The following is a 16,636-nucleotide window of genomic DNA, read 5'->3' as shown; positions in this document are numbered from 1 at the left end:
ACTAAATATATATTCAAACACTAAAAAGAAAACATTAGTAAAAGTTCTGAGGTTAGTGTCCTGTTTAAAATTAAATGATGAAATTGACAATTTAGGTTACTAACTAACTACATGTACTATAATCTACTAAAATCAATTAAATTTGCTACATCAGAGAGTCATCAAGCTTTAATGGATTTACAGGGTGTATGTACTTTCTCTTATACAGTAAAGATTTTGCTTCAATTTCTTCTGGCTTCAGTTTAGCTAGCAGATGCAAAGAAAATACTCTATATTTGGACTAGTTCATTCACAGTTGAGAAATTGAGTTGAAAGAACAGCAACACTTGTTTTTCTCTTCCAATCTATGAACAAAGGCAAGTGGAAGGGGATGAGATCTACTAATTCTAAAAACGAAGTACAGAGGGGCCAGATTTTCCCTAGGTATTTAGGCACCTAAAGATGCATATAATACCAACTACCTGTTACCTTTTTCATCCATAGATCCCAAAGTGCTTTACAAAGGCGATCAGTATCATGGGGAAACTGATAAGAACTTCTAAAAATCACATTAAGCACCTAAGCATATCAGGAGCCTAAATAACTCCCACTGATTTGAATGGGAGTTCAGCAACCTCTTGCTCAGGTGCTTCTGAAAAATCCCACTATGCACCTATCTGCATCTTGAGGCACCTAAATACCTTTGAAAATCTGGCCCCGGTGATCAGAAACTATCAACTCACTAACTACAGTTAATATTTCCTTTGTTTAAATGAGTTTTAAACATGTGTTAAACTTTTTCTTTATGTATCCAGCACATTTAAGGTAATTTTACTTAACAAAAGACATTTTAAAATATTGATTTTGTAAGTTAATTCCAATTTCCATCTCATGTAGCCTGACAAATTCTAAGTAAAAAAAAAATCTAAAATATGTAATTCACCATTTTCTAATAGAATAAACATACAAACTAGACTCTGAATAAACTTATGTTTAGCTATAGAATTGCTTAAACACGTGTGTGTGGGTATCTTGTATGCTCCTACTTAGCAAAAAGTACCAAATTTAGTGTTGTAAAGATTACATTTGGTTGCAAATATGTTTTTATGGCTATACTAACCAAAATATAAACCTTTTCTTAGGAAAATAACTGAAATACAAATGCAAAACACAAATTTAAAATCAATTATTTAAATGTTTGCTGCTTGCTGATTTAAATCATGACGAAAATCATGCACTTTGGATGGAAAGCAAATTAACTAGCATCAATTAATGTAGGCAATATAATAACCAATGAAAATGATGGCAAAGGTTTTCAAAGACTGTTTCTATAGCCATTCAACTCTGCAATATTCTGTACAGCAACTGTTGAACTATTATTTTAAGTTATTTCAATAACCTTAAGTCTTACTAGCCACATGAACTTTTTTATAGTGAGGGCTGGCAATTTCCCGTGGAAAAACTAGTTTAGGATAGGGTGCTGGTAAATACTAGCTTAAACCTGGTTCAAAGAGAGAAACTGGGAAAAACTTACATACTTTTTACAATTGAGCTTGCAATTACAGTAAATCTGTAGGCCCAATTATTACAACAGTACCTCAGTGCAAGAAAGATATGTAAATTCAAAGATTCAGAGAAGAGCAACAAAATTAGGGTATTGGAAGAATTTAATTATGAGAAGATTATTTTTATGCATAATTTGGCTAAGCAGGGACACAAATACCTATAAATATTTGACGGATGTGAACACAAATAATGAATTTAGTATGACTGAACAGCATATAAATAAATAGGATGAAACTAAAACAAGTTCCCAACAGTAACACTTGTTAAATTGGAGAACAGTTTTCAATGGAAGTTCTAAATCCTATCACTTCAAACATTTAAAAGCAGAATGGACAAAGCAACAAAAAAATCATGTATAGAGCAATTCCTGCCCTAAAAGGTCTATACTTCTCATATCTATAGTTATTTAATAAATAATTACTTTAAATACTTCATGGCAGAAAAAACATTTATATATTTCTTCACTTCATACACTCTCACTGAACTCTGGATAGGCTTAACTAATGGTCTTATGTTACTTCTGAACTCCTGGAGGCTTCAGAAGCCACGCCTACTCAAACTAAACATTGAGTTGTGAAAAAGGAGGTGGGCTTGGGGATGAGAAACAAAGAAAACCTCAGAACAGGAGTGGGAAAAAAAATAAGGGAAATGCACAGAACACTATAGTTTTGGCATCACTAAAAATATTGTTTAAAAATCTTTGGCACTGGCACTCTGTCTCAATTTTTGTATTGTATTTGTGGCACACGACTGCCAATGCCTAAGAAACAAAAATTGTAGGATATAAAAGGAAATTTTCAGCCAACAATGGGCCAATAGTAGACCCAATTGTTTCCCTTCAGGCCATTAATTTTAAATTTAGTTACAGCCCCTAAGGTAACTTTTTTCCAAACTAGTTTAAGGAACACAAAATACACCTCTACCCCGATATAACACGAATTCGGTTATAACATGGTAAAGCAGCGCTCTCGGGGGGCGGGGCTGCGAACTCCGGTGGATCAAAGCAACTTCGATATAACGCGGTTTCACCTATAATGCAGTAAGATTTTTTGGCTCCCGAGGACAGCGTTATATTGGGGTAGAGGTGTACAACACAAAATCAAGGCACTTAAATGCCCCATCTAGTCTTGATGTGATCGGCGTAATCTATATGAGGGCTGAAGGACCGATCGATCAAGGTGATCTATTCTTGAATTATAAACTTGGTGAGTGAAAGTTATCAGAAGGTATGGAAACATTCACAAGTGAGTCACCTGAGTGTCTACACTGACAGGGTTATAATGAACAACCCACAGGCATCCCTTTGAAAGAAAACTTAAGATAGAAATTCAGTTGTTTACCTGGATAACCAATTCCTTTGGCATTTGCATAGGGAACCCCAGAAGATCCAGGGCTATAAACAGGATTCATGATTTCAATAACTGAAAAGGAAACAAGAACATAATCAGATCTACTTAGCCAAGCATATGGAGTCCCTAGAATCCTTGGAGTTTAAATGCAATTGGTGGGAAGGAAAGTGCACAATTCTACCACCCATCCCAGCCATCCACATTTTAAACTGCAGCTAGAGAAACACACTTGTGCTGCTCCTGTATAAAAGTTTCTAAGAATGTTTTTTTCCCTGAGTCCACTAAAGGAGTGGTTACTAATGGGCAAAGTATTTCCCCACTGGTCGAGTGTATTATTTTCAAATTGTACCCATATCCCCTGCTCTCCAACCAAATATAAAACCACCTAACTGTCTCAAACTAGCATTCGCTACCATCAAAACACTGCTTCAGCTTCCCACTCACCTTGCCTTCTCCATTTATGTGCACCTCCATCTCAATCTTGACTTTCTTCCTCCTTTCTCTCTCTTCCTTTACTGTAAGATTATGTCTGTGATACTTAAACAGTTATACTCTGCTACTGCTTTTCTTGGCAGTGTGGAGTAAGGGCTATAAAATAAATGAATCTCTTTGGCATGGGATTCTACTCTCTCAAATTTAAATTCCTGAAGCATCAATAGCCTAAGAAATAAATAAAATAGCTGGGGGGAAAAAAAGGTTCTACACTAAATGGCTCAGAATTAGTATGAAAACAGCACCACAATTCATATGTTCAAGTTTAGTCTACATCAGTACTATAAGTGCCCAAATCTCAAAAGTTGCCATAATTAGCAGAAAAGCAAAAAGCTTAACAGGTACAGAAGCTAAACCATGCTCCCACTTCTAGAGCTGATATTGTACATCAAGGTTGAGGTATTAGCAAGACTGCAAAGAAGCTTCACTAATTTTTCTATTCATAAGGGATTCCAGTCTCAAACGGTCAGTTTGGCACATTCTAAAGATAAAATTCTCTTTATTAGAGATTTTTAGAAACAAGATTATGTGTTGAGTTAATTGTACTGCTTTTAATTTTTAAAAAATTGAGTTTCTCCAAGTATGACACATTAAAACAGAGGACTGGGATAAATATGTTTGCAGGTATGTCTCCTCTTTTCTGTCCATTAGTGCCAATCCTGCACTTAAAATAATATCTGGTAGCAAAACATGCATGCTACCAGAACTAGCCATTCCATTATCCTTGAGTCCCTCCCTCTCTCTATTGCTTGACCTGTAAATGTTATATGAATGGACACTCTACTAGTTTAGGCCCAAAACTGTCACAAAACTTTTGAGTATAGAAAATTTATGAAGCTAAATGAAGGGCTTCAGTAACTAAAACATTACCTGCATGTAGCGGGGTGATTACTCACTCCTACTCTGAGGGGTTTAAAGACAGCCCTAAGGGAGGGCTGTTGGAAGGGAAAAAGCTGCTAGGCTGATTGGGGAAGTAGCTGCAGCTGGGCCACGCCCCAATCAGGCCTCAGCTGGCCCTATATAAGAGGCTGGGAGCCAGGAGCTCAGCAGTCCTTCTGTTTGTAGAGGAAGATGGGTCTGACTGCAGGGAGCTAGAGGCAGGGTACCTGAGCAGGGCTGGGGAGCTCCAGCCTGGAAAGCCCCAGGCTGCAGCTTAGCAAGAGGCAAATAGGTACTGGGGGTTGCAGAGGGCAGCCCAGGGGTAGGCAAAGGCAGCAGGTCCAAACCCAACCTTGCCGATGATGAGTGGCTTATACTGCAGTCTGCCCCAGGGAGCGGGGGCTAGTTGGTGACTGGCAGTGGCCTTATTCTGAGGTGAGGTGGGGATAGTGGGTGGGGGGTTCCCTGGGGAGGGGAGACCCAAAGAGAAAGGGGCACTGGGGTCCTGGGAGGGACACTGGGCCAGTGGCAAGGCAGATCACTAATCTGCAAGGGGTGCTCTGGAGCTGAGATGAGCTAATTCCCATGGATGACCAGCAGGAGGTGGTACAGGGGTGAGTCCAACTCCTTACACTGCAGCATTGGAGACTTACTGTTCTACTACTGTAAGGGAGTTAAAGTTAAACTGGCCAGTGTAGTTTCACTAGCTAACATGAATGAGTGCAAGCAATCAAACAGTAGAAATAGCAAAAAAAAAAAAAAAAAAAAGTCACCCAGATTTTTAAAGAAGAGTAAAGAGTATAGTTCTTTGTCAAAATATTGTTTCTAGAACAGTGGTCTCCAAAGTGGGGTGTGCATGGCAGGAGGAGGTGTGTGTTTTGTTTTGTTTTTTGGTGCTTTGGCAGTTTGGGCAGGAGTCAGAGTGGCTTTTTTTTTTTTTGCTTCAGCAAAAACGGTAGAGCTGGCGTGGCAGGGAGTGCGTGCTCACATTTTTTTACTGATAGGGGTGCGCAATCAAAAAAGTTTGGAGACCACTGTTCTAGAACAGAACCATAAGCAAAGAAGCCCCTTGAACTTGTGCAAACAGAAATTTACTATGTTTTCTGCAAAACTATCTGCTGTATCATTTTTAATAGAAAATCCAAAATACCACAGAAAATGGTATTCTACAAACTCGACTATTTTATCTAATAGCAATACAAACATTACTTTAAAAAAAAAAAAACAGGCAAGCCTCCAGCACAGAAAAATCAAATCACTTAGGATATTGGGAAAAGTCCATTTAAAAGTTAAATGACATTAACCCACAATTTACATTGCCTAATATTAAGGAACATTACCTGCAGGCGCATTTACTACCTGCCAAACTGTAAAGGATCAATTTGACCTAATTCCCATTAGCAACAACATTCTACAACACTTCCTGACTCATCCACTCCTCCATGTACAAAGCTGTGGGATATTTTCCTTACAATCACAGTAAGGTTTAAGGATTAATATTTCACTAGCCTGTGCCATTTTACTTTGTCTTTCTCACTTTTTTCTGAATCAATTAACTTTCATCCACTTACACATCAGCACATCTTTCATGTTGTACGTTGCCTTCCTATTTCCATCTTTGTCCCCCTTTTAATGTTTTAAAGCATTCTGCCTTTTTAGGCCTTAAAAAAAAACCATGAGATCCCATCTTTCCTTTAGTCCTGATATTTCCAAATCATGGAGTGAATGCCCTGGGAGATGGCCACTCCTCTGTGTTCACACCTGCAGGGCTATCACAAATCTCTCCCTCTCTCTGGTGCCCTCGGCCCTGTGACCTCCTCTTTCAAAGTGCAGCTCTCCCCAATCTCTATAGTAACTGGGAGGCAACAGTTCTAAGTAACATGGGAGACTTCTGGGGAAGGGAAGAAGCAGTAAGAGTATTCAATGGAAGGGTGAGGGAAACAAAAAAACAAAACCGGCATTGTCATAAATAAGCAATAGAGCTGAAGAACATGCAACCTGAGAAAAGATGGAAAAACAAACCCAGAAAAGAGAATTCTAGAGAAACTGGACAAAAACAGGCGAGACAGCAGCTCCAGCAGGGCATCACATCAACTGAAATGCAGAGTAAGGAGCCAGCACAAAGGGGACTCCAGACAAGTAAGGTAAGGAACCACGGTCTTGAACTGCATCACACAGCCTCCTTGTGGGAAGTACAGAGCTGTTATTAATACTATGTCAATTCTTCCATTTCAGAGGCATCCATACTTGGAAAGTTTGTACGCATGTATATGAACCAATGTAGACCCATTTGTGCTAACAACAAAGGAAGCTGCAGTTGGACACAGCAGGTGTGTGTACAATTGTGGTGTTTAACCAGCAGCTTCCACCACTGGATGGAGCTATACCAGTATAGAAAAATGCTTACAAATTTTCCAAGCATGGACTGAGCCTTAGACACCACTCAACTCAGTGAAAAACAATCCTTTCCACATCTTCAGTGAAGGACCCAACTTGTTTGTGTGCTAGAAATCACGCAGTCTCCTCCTGGGTGTTGCAACCCCCCAGCCTCTTCTATGTTGCTAGTCATTTTCAGTCATTTTATGTGTAGCTTATTCTGAAGTATGCTTGGAAATGTTTAATAGGGAAAAATTTATTCCCCCCCCCTTTTTTTTTCTTTCTTTTTTTGCTCAAGTTCGCCAAATCTCACCTTTGGGCAGAGCCCAACATTCAGAAAACTTCATTCCTTTCCTTCTCCCCTCTTTCCCCTCATTTTTTTTTAAACACTCCCTCTCCCTCCATTTTTTTTAAATGACTTCCCAAAATTGCACAGGAAATCTGTGACACAGGTGAGAATAGTACCCATATCTGACTTCCAGTCTCATGCCTTAGCCACAAGTCAGGCAGGAAGAGAAGTGAGCTCTGAACTCAGGATTTTGCAAATCCATAAATGAATTCTTTTTCAAATATGTTAAATCAGTCTTCTCATTTGTAATTTTCTTAATAGTAGTTCTAAATTTTTTTTAAGGTTGAACACAAACTAACATTATCTAAAGTCTCTATTTACACTCGTATCTGAGAACACAAAACATTATGATTATACATTACAGGAAATTTTAAAATTACAGGAAGCCATTTAAATGTGCAGATTTACCCCATCAGTTAAGGCAAGTTGTGGTACAAACTGACAGGCAATGCCAAGAACCTGAGGGTTAACAAGCATCATTTGTAATTTATTTACATTATGTATTTACACCTCTGGAAAGGTATAATGCAAAATAGCTGGAAGATATTTTTCCTCTTTGAGAAGAATGGCAATGAATCTCTCTATATAAGAAAAATGTTAACCTACTCACTTAGTACTTCTTCATGTAGAATTTCCATTAGTTACATTTGAAGCAAAGTCTTCTCAGACTAGCCCAGTGGTACACTGATCACACATAGAATCAGAGTTTAAGAGGACTTTTTTTTTTTTTTGTGCCTCATGAGATAATTGAGGAGATGTTATATAATTTGTGAGAAAGTACAGGTAACTGAGCCTCCAGTTCCTTGATAATCAGAGTCCTACAAAAAAAATAAACTACCCTCTCTGCTGATTTTGGGCACTTAACAGATTTTCAGGTGGAAAGGAAAAAATGAATACTTAAAGAACAAAACCACTTCAATATATACGTATACTTAAGACAACATTTCTTCTTTTTGGTAAGTTATTAGTCTATATGGGTGCTTTCCTAACATTAGTTTTTCACTTTATTCTGCACACCTTTTAGAAATGAGAGGCAACTGTCATGAGTTCCCCACAAAGATGGAAACTCAAAAAGCATTTCTAATTCTTCCTGTCTTTCAACCTGGAAGTTGAAATACATAATTAACGACACAAAATGCAAAGGTTGGGAAGCTGTGTTTTATGACACGTCCAATTAGAAGTCTCACTATGAAATTGTATTAATTCAGACAAAAGCTAGTCAAATTAGATAACATATGCTAGTAGTAAGCATCTTAAATTGATTGTAAAATAATACATATTAAAGTGCAGTTCTACTATTGATCTCTGAAGCAACAGCACGTTACTAAAGGGAAAATTTCTCAGATGGAATAATAAAAAAAATTTCAGCAGAAAGTTGTGGTGTGTGTTTCAAACACTGCAGGGGAATGTCTAATTAAAGCACAATTCATCTTATTTTTTTTTAAATCATAGAATCCTTTCTAGGGTTGTAGATTTGATCAAACCTTTTTTTTTTTAAATAATTCAAACAAAATAGTAAAGCCTATTGAACATGGTACTGTTTTGATAAGCTGCACACTCAGCTACTGCAAGCAGATTCTTCAGCATGCACTGGAAATATTTACTGTAACTATTATTTACATAATTTTGCTGACTCTGACCACCTGGTAGCATGCAAATGTCATTTTCATAAACGTCTTGGCAAGACTGTCATTTAGCCTACATCAGTACAGGACTAACAATATGTTGCAGGACAGCTTAAAACGTACCCTCTTCTCTGACTTTATTCTAGGGCAGTAACTTTCTCGGGGGGGCAGGGAGAAAAATGAGGGGCAAAATTAAAAGTAGACTTGGTCAAAGAAAGGAACATGGCTGACAACCACTGGATGCCTTGCCCATCACTTGGCCGCTAGCGTCCTCAAGGCCAAGCCATTTTTGACACCTGTTACAGAAAGTGCCCAGGAGCCTCCTCTGCCTGTGGATCGCGCTTGATGGCTGCTGGAAGCGGCCTCCCTCTTTGCTAGCGCCGGAAGGGTTTTCAACCGCAGGGGAGGTGGCTGGGGCCGGCAGTCACCAGGGGTCCCATCGGCGCTGGATGCTCGGGGCGGCGGCCGCTCCGAGGGGCAGTGCCAGCTACGTTCCGGGCTGCGGTATCGCCGCCAGGCTCACGGAGCCGGGGAAGCGCCAGAGCCGTGCGGGGACGGCGCCGCGGGGCGCAGCCACTCCGGCCCGGGGCCTCCCTGCCTGAAGGGCACAGCGCCCGGCCTCCCAGAGCTCGGCGGCGGGCGCTGGAGGAGGCCCCCGCGCAGCCGGGCCGGAGTCCCGCCGCTGTCAGCACCGCCAGCAGCAGGGGGGGGGGAAGCGCAGGGGCCGGCCGCAGCGCGGGCGGGGAGGAGGGGCGCACCCGGGTGCACGGAGGTAAATAAACCCCGGGCCGGAGACGATCCCCCCCTTCCTGGACATCGGATCCGCCGGGGCCCCCCAGGCTGTGCGCTTCCCGCAGCCCAGCGGCAGGCCGCGGGGAGGCAGCGGCTCCGGCCCCATTCTACACCGGGGGCGGGAGGAGTCCGGAAGCCGGCGCCATCCGCAGTCCCGCACTCACCGGGCTGCGGCGCTTCGTGGTGGCGGCCCCGGCTCTGTCGCTCGGTGTCTGCTGCGGCCGGGGGAGGGGGCGGAGCCTCGCAGTCGGAGGGGGCGGGAGCTAGAGCGGCGGCTGGGGCCTGCGCCTCCTGCTGCTGTGTGTCCCGGCGGCGCCTTCCCGTCCCTCTCCGGAGAGCTGCGCAGCAACTGAGCAGCCGCACGTCACTTCCGCACGGGGAGGAGGGGGGAGGGGGCCCCCCGGCCCTGAAGTTACAAGGGAAGGAAAAGGAGAGTCACGTGCAAGGAAGCTTCTGAGGCGCCCCTGGCACGTGACCAGGGAGACCCCCCCCTCAGTAAAATCATAGACATTGGGGCTGGAGTGATTATCACCTTTGAACTGCAAAAAACCCAGCCACCCCCCACCCCAGACAAGCCTAGGGCAACCCCAACCACAAGGCAACTCCACAACCCGCCCCCCCTCCCCCCCGACAGCCACTTGTAGTAGCTAGAGCAATAACACAGATGTCAGATCAATAACATGGTTTTCTGATCTTGGCCATCTTTCTCGAGATTATTTCCCCCCAAACTGCATTGATTGGATATATTCACTACATACCTGAATGTGAACACTTTGGCACTTCATACAAAAAGACAATCCATTGGGTCTGTTTCTTGAATTTGTCTATGCTGTTTCCAGCCATTTCTTATTTTTAGCAGCAACATCGTAGCATCTTTAGCTGGACGCTGAAACTTTTAACGTTTGATATCCAGTGTATGGTGATAATATTGAAAAGTTTTTAGACCTACATTAAAAAAAGTGGCAGATTAAATTATTTTTCTGGCAACTGGCAAATCCATAAAAAGAACATAAAAACGGCCATACTGGGTCAGACCAAAGGTCCATCTAGCCCAGTATCCTCTCTTCTGACAGTGGCCAATGCCAGGTGCACCAGAGGGAATGAACAGAACAGGTAATCATCAAGTGATCTATCCCCTGTCACCCATTCCCAGCTTCTGGCAAATAGAGGCTAGGGACGCCATCCCCGCCTATCCTGGCTAATAGCCATTGATTGATCTATCCTCCATGAATTTATCTAGTTCTTTTTTGAACCCTGTTATACTCTTGGCCTTCACAACATCCTCTAGCAATGAGTTCCACAGGTTGATTGTGCGTTGTGTGAAAAAATACTTCCTTTTGTTTATTTTAAATCTGCTGCATATTAATTTCATTTGGTGGCCCTAGTTCTTGTGTTATGAGAAGGAGTAAATAACACTTCCTTATTTACTTTCTCCACACCAGTCATGATTTTATAGACCTCTTTCATATCTCCCCTTAGTCATCTTTTTTCCAAGCTGAAAAGTCCCAGTTTTATTAATCTCTCATCATATGGCAGCTGTTCCATACCCCTAATCATTTTTGTTGCCCTTTTCTGAACATTTTTCAATTCCAATATATCTTTTTTGAGATGGGGCTACTACATCTGCACGCACTATTCAAGATGTGGGTGTACCATGGATTTCTATAGAGGCAATATGATATTTTCTGTCTTATTATCTATCCCTTTCTTAATGATGCCCAACATTCTGTTCGCTTTTTTGACTGCTGCTGCACATTGAGTGGATGTTTTCAGAGAACTATCCACAATTACTCCAAGATCTCTTTCTTGAGTGGTAACAGCTAATTTAGACCCCATCGTTTTATATGTATAGTTGGGATTATGTTTTCTAATGTGCATTACTTTGCATTTATCAACATTGAATTTCATCTGCCATTTTGTTGCCCAGTCACCCAGTTTTGAGAGATCCTTTTGTAGCTCTTCACAGTCTCCCTGGGACTTAACTATCTTGAGTAGTTTTGTATCATCTGCAAATTTTGCCACCTCACTGTTTACCCCATTTTCCAGATCATTTATGAATATGTTTAATAGGACTGGACCCAGTACAGACCCCCAGGGAACACCACTATTTCCCTCTCTCCGTTCTGAAAACTGACCATTTATTCCTACCCTTTGTTTCCTATCTTTTAACCAGTTACCAATCCATGAAAGGACCTTCCCTCTTATCCCATGACTACTTACTTTGCTGAAGAGCCTTTGGTGAGGGACCTTGTCAAAGGCTTTCTGAAAATCTAAATATACTATATCCGCTGGATCCCCTTGTCCACATGCTTGTTGACCCCCTCAAAGAATTCTAGTAGATTGGTGAGGAGTGATTTCCCTTTACAATAACCATGTTGATTATTCCCCAACAAATTATGTTCATCTATGTATCTAACAATTTTGTTCTTTACTATAGTTTCAAAAACCGGCCAGACCGCTCAAATTCTGGCCAGGAGGTAACCCTTGCTGGAAGGGGCCTGGAGAGGTCAGCTAGTCCAGCCCCTGTGCTGAGACACAATCCCCACCCCCAGTCCATCCCTGATGGGGTTTGCCCACAGGGTTCAGGAACAATTTTTATAGTGTGGGGGGGTGATAATAATGGAAACCATCTATTTGGTGTTTGTTATTACTACTTCAAGCTAAGGGGCACGACAGCACCCCTAGTTCCAGCACCACTGAGTGTCCAACCTCTGCTTCAAAGCCTCCAGTGGTGGGGGCTCCGTGACCTCCCTTGGAAGCCTGGTCCAGTGCTTGTAACTATCCTTAGAGTTAGAGATTTTTCCCTAATATCTAACCTAAATCTCCCTTGCTGCAGATTATACCTATTACTTCTTGTCCTACCTTCAGTGGACGTGGAGAATAATTGAGCTCAGTCCTCTTTATAACAGTCCTTAACATAATGGAAGGTTGTTATTAGATCCCCTTCAGTCGTCTTTTCTCAAGACTAAATAAGCCCTGTTTTTGTAACCTTACCTCATGGATCAGGTTTGCTAAACTTTTTATCATTTTTGTTGCTCTCCTCTAGGCTTTCTCCAATTTGTCCACCTCTTTCTGAAATTGTAGCTCCTAGAACTGGACACAGTACTCCAGTTGGGGCCCCACCAGTGCCACGTAGACAACTATCTCCTGTGTCTTACATAAGATACTTCTGGTAATACACCCCAGAATCATATAAGCCTCTTTTGCAGCTGCATCACATTGACAATTCCTATTCAGTTTGTGGCCCACAAAACCCCCCAGAGTCTTCTCATCAGTACCACCACCTAGCCAGTTATTCCCCATATTGCAGTTGTGCATTTGATTTTTCCTTCCTAAGTGAAGTACTTTGCACTTGTCTTTACTGAATTTCATTTATTGAATTCAGACCAATTTTCCGATTTGTCAAGGTCATTTTGAATTTTAAACCAGTCCTCCAAAGTGCTTGTAACCCTTCCCAGCTTGAACAACAAGGAGTCTGGTGGCACCTTAAAGACTAACAGATTTATTTGGGCATACACTTTCGTGAACTCAGATGCATGGAGTTCAGATGAAGAAGTAGGTTTTTTACCCATGAAAGCTTATGCCCAAATAAAACTGTTAGTCTTTAAGGTGCCACCAGACTCCTCGTTGTTTTTGTGGATACAGACTAACACGGCTACCCCTCTGATACTTGCTTTCCAGCTTGGTGTCATTTTATAAGCGTACTCTCTACTCTATTATCCAAGTCATTAATGAAAATATTGAATAGTACCAGATCCATGTCTGACCCTGCAGGACACCACTACATACGCCCTCCCAATTAACAGCAAACCATTGATAATTATTCCTTGAGTACGGTCTTTCAACCAGTTGAGCACCCATTTTATAGTAATTTCATCTAGACCACATTTCCCTAGTTTGCTTATGAGAATGTCATTCGGAACTGTATCAAAAGCCTTACTATCTATGTATATCATGTCTACTGCTTCCCCCAACCTACTCAGCCAGTGATACGATAAAAAAAGAACACTGAGTTAGTTTGGCATGATTTCTTCTTGATAAATCCATGCTGACTATTCCCTTATAACCCTATTATCCTCTGGGTGCTTATAAACTGATTTTTTAATAATTTGCTCCAATATCTTTCCAAGTATTGAAGTTAGGCTGACTGGTCTATAATTTCCAAAGTCCTCCTTGTTCCCCTTTTTAAAGGCAGGTACTGTTTGCCCTTCTCCAATCTTCTGGGACCTCTCCTGTCCTATACACTTTCTCAAAGATAATTGCTAAGGGCTCCAAGATTGCTTCAGCTAGTTTCTAAAGTACCCTAGGATGAATTTCATCAAGACTTGCTGACTTGAATACATCTAATTTATCTAAATATTCTTTAACCTGTTCTTTTCCTATTTTGACTTATTCCTTTCCCCTGGTTGTTAATATTAATTGTGTTGAGTATCTGGTCATCATTAACCTTTTTAGTGGAGACTGAAGCAAAATAGGCACTAAGTACCTCAAATTTATTCATGCCATCAGTTATTCCCTCTCCTTCCCTGCTAAGTAGAGGACCTACGCTTTCCTTTGTCTTTCTCTTGCTCCTAATGTATTTAAAGAACCTCTTCTTATTGCCCTTGACGTCCCTCGCCAGGTGTAACTCATTTTGTGCCTTAGCCTTTCTGATTTTATCCCTACATACTTGTGCTGTTATTTTGTACTTCTCCTTATCAATTTGGCCATGTTTCCACTAGTTGTAGTGTTCCTATTTGATTTTCAGGTCATTAAAGAGCTCCTTATGGAACTATATTGGCCTCTTACTATTCTCCCTATCTTTCCTTTGCATTGAATAAGTTTGCAGTTGCACCTTTAATATGGCCTCCTTGAGGACTGCCAGGTTTCTGAACTCTTTTCCCTTAGATTTTCTTCCCATAGGACCTTCCCTACCAGTTCTCTGAGTTTGTCACCCAAATTAATGCATCTGAAGAAGTGGTTTTTTACCCACGAAAGCTTATGTCCAAATAAATCTGTTAGTCTTTAAGATGCCACTGGACTCCTCGTTGTTTTTATGGATACAGACTAACATGGCTACCCCTCTGATACTTGTCACCCAAATTGCCTTTCACCTTCAGATTCAGTACCAAGTCCTCTTTGTTGATGAGAATCAAGACCAAAATGGCTCTTGCCCCTCCTCCCCCCCGCCCACTCAGTTACTTCCTCCACTTTCTGGAACAAAGAGTTGTCCCTGATACATTCCAAGAACTTATGGAAAATTTTGTTTTGCTGTATTACTTTCCCAACAGATGTCTGGATAGTTAAAGTCCTCCATTACTACCAGGTCCTGTATTTTGGATAGCTGAGCTGGGAAGTGCGGCCTTCTCCCCCACTCCCTGCTGGGGGTGGTCTCCCTAAGGAGAGGGGGCCATGGAAGAGCCCAGCACTGCTGCCCCCTGGCGTGCTCCCTCACGCTTGATGCGGGCAAGGGATGACTTCCCTGGTAGGGAATGATGGGGAGGTCTTGTCGGGGGAGGGGACAGCCCCAGGCAAGGCACAGCTATCCTCTGTGGGCAGGGTTTGCTGAGGGGTCTCTGAGAGCCAGGCCTGATTCCATACAGAACCCCCACTTCACAGAACGAGAGGTTGCCCATTGGACACTCAAAGATGGGAAGTTTGCAGGTGTCCTTAACCGTCCACCGCCACTCATGACAACGGCCTCAGTTATATGGTCACATGCAGCTTCTCACATCGCATCACAGCATCTCAGTCTTTTCTGCCATGATCCTCCCATGAGTTCCACTGCTTGCCATCTGCATACTGCCCATGCTCAGCTCATGGCAGGATTGCGGCCTTAGGAACACACGCTGGATCTTTTACACGAGACTACTCTGTACACCATGCAGACAAAATCTGGGACAGTTTGTACTTGCAACCTTAGCTCTAGATTCTCCTGAGTTTTAGCAATTTAACTGTGCAACTATAACATTCACAGAATCATAGAAATGTAGGTCTGGAAGGGACTGGAGACAGCCATTCCCCCTGTGCTGAGGCAGGACCAAGTAAACCTAGAACATCCCTGACAGGTGTTTGTCCAACCTGTTCTTAAAGTCTCCAGTGACAGGGATTCCACAACCTGTTTTGGAAGCCTATTCCAGAGCTTAGCTATCCTTAAAGTTAGAAAGTTTTTCTAATATCTAACCTAAATCTCCCTTGCTGTTGATTAAGCCTATTACGTCTTGTTGTATCTTACCTACATCCAGTTAGCATAATTCTTTTTTATGGACGTTCCTAGGTTTTGGGTTTTTCTTTTTTAGTTTTTATCTATGTAAATGTACAAAATCTGTGTCCCAGCAGGATGTTAGGAAGTACTGTGTTGATAGATCAGATGAGATGTGAAACTGAGCCCTTGATCCTTTGTAGTCATTAAGGATCACATGACATTTTTCATAAGAAATACGATCTAACTCTGTTGTCCTAGCCACATTACACTTCAGCTAATTATGGCTGCCTCCCTAAATTCCCCCTGCAATTTCAATTCAATATACTGTTCATCTTCATTTCCTTCCCTAAACTGTTGCTTGGTGTTGCTGTACACTGTTTAAAACAGATTACCTTTTGATTTTAAGAACCGACATATCCTGTTTAGGAACATAGAAATTGCTGTAATGGGTCAGAGCAGCGATCCATCTACTCTAGTATCCTGTCCGTGACAGTGACCTGTACCTGATACTTCAAGAAACCCTGTGAAGGTCAATTATGAAATCACTTACCCATGTAGGGAAGTTTCTTGCTTATTCCAACGTAGTTAGTGGTTGAGTTATACCATGAATCATGAGTATTTATATCTCTTCTGAATATATCTAATGTAACGATGGGTGTTCTAGTTACCTATTCAAGTGTCTTATCAATCTCAAATCTTAAAGTCCAATCCTCAGCTAGTGTAAATTGTCATGATTCCAACTGAGCTGTGACAATTTACACAAGTTGAAGATCTAGCCCATAGCATGAATATCTTGTGACTATGAGTCCCACTGGATAATTATACATTGTGTAAAAAGTATTTCCTTTCAGATATAATTAGAAGGATTATGACTTAACATGGAATCTTGTAAAAGGTATTTTTGTTCATTATTCTGAGTAATTCATAGATTTTAGAGCCACAAAGGGCCAGGGTGGAATGATTTAAATCAAAGGACTTTAAATCACCAATTTTAATCATGATTTAAATCAATAAGCAGGAAACCTTGATTTAAATTATCAATTTT

At 41.5% G+C, this 16,636-nt stretch overlaps 1 protein-coding gene across 3 annotated transcripts in view; it reads right to left on the bottom strand.

Moving 5' to 3' along the window:
- The window catches only part of FAM168B (family with sequence similarity 168 member B), a 31,992-nt gene extending 22,257 nt beyond the window's left edge, over positions 1-9,735 (bottom strand). Inside the window, exons 1-3 of one of the 3 annotated variants that reach the window (XM_065411054.1) lie at positions 9,572-9,735; positions 3,339-3,482; positions 2,886-2,966 (exon numbers count right to left, since the gene is read on the bottom strand). In XM_065411054.1, coding sequence (XP_065267126.1) covers positions 2,886-2,955 — 70 coding nt within the window. In that variant the 5' untranslated portion in view covers positions 2,956-2,966; positions 3,339-3,482; positions 9,572-9,735. The remainder of the gene's footprint in view (positions 1-2,885; positions 2,967-3,338; positions 3,483-9,571) is intronic. The other 2 variants (XM_065411053.1, XM_065411055.1) reach the window with 2 other exon arrangements.
- Between the last annotated feature and the right edge of the window lie 6,901 nt (positions 9,736-16,636).

The sequence above is a fragment of the Emys orbicularis genome, chromosome 9, assembly GCF_028017835.1.
Source record: "Emys orbicularis isolate rEmyOrb1 chromosome 9, rEmyOrb1.hap1, whole genome shotgun sequence".
Classification (NCBI taxonomy): Eukaryota; Metazoa; Chordata; order Testudines; family Emydidae; genus Emys; species Emys orbicularis.
The sequence above is the reverse complement of the archived record's forward strand: the minus strand, read 5'-3'. Positions and strand labels throughout refer to the sequence as shown.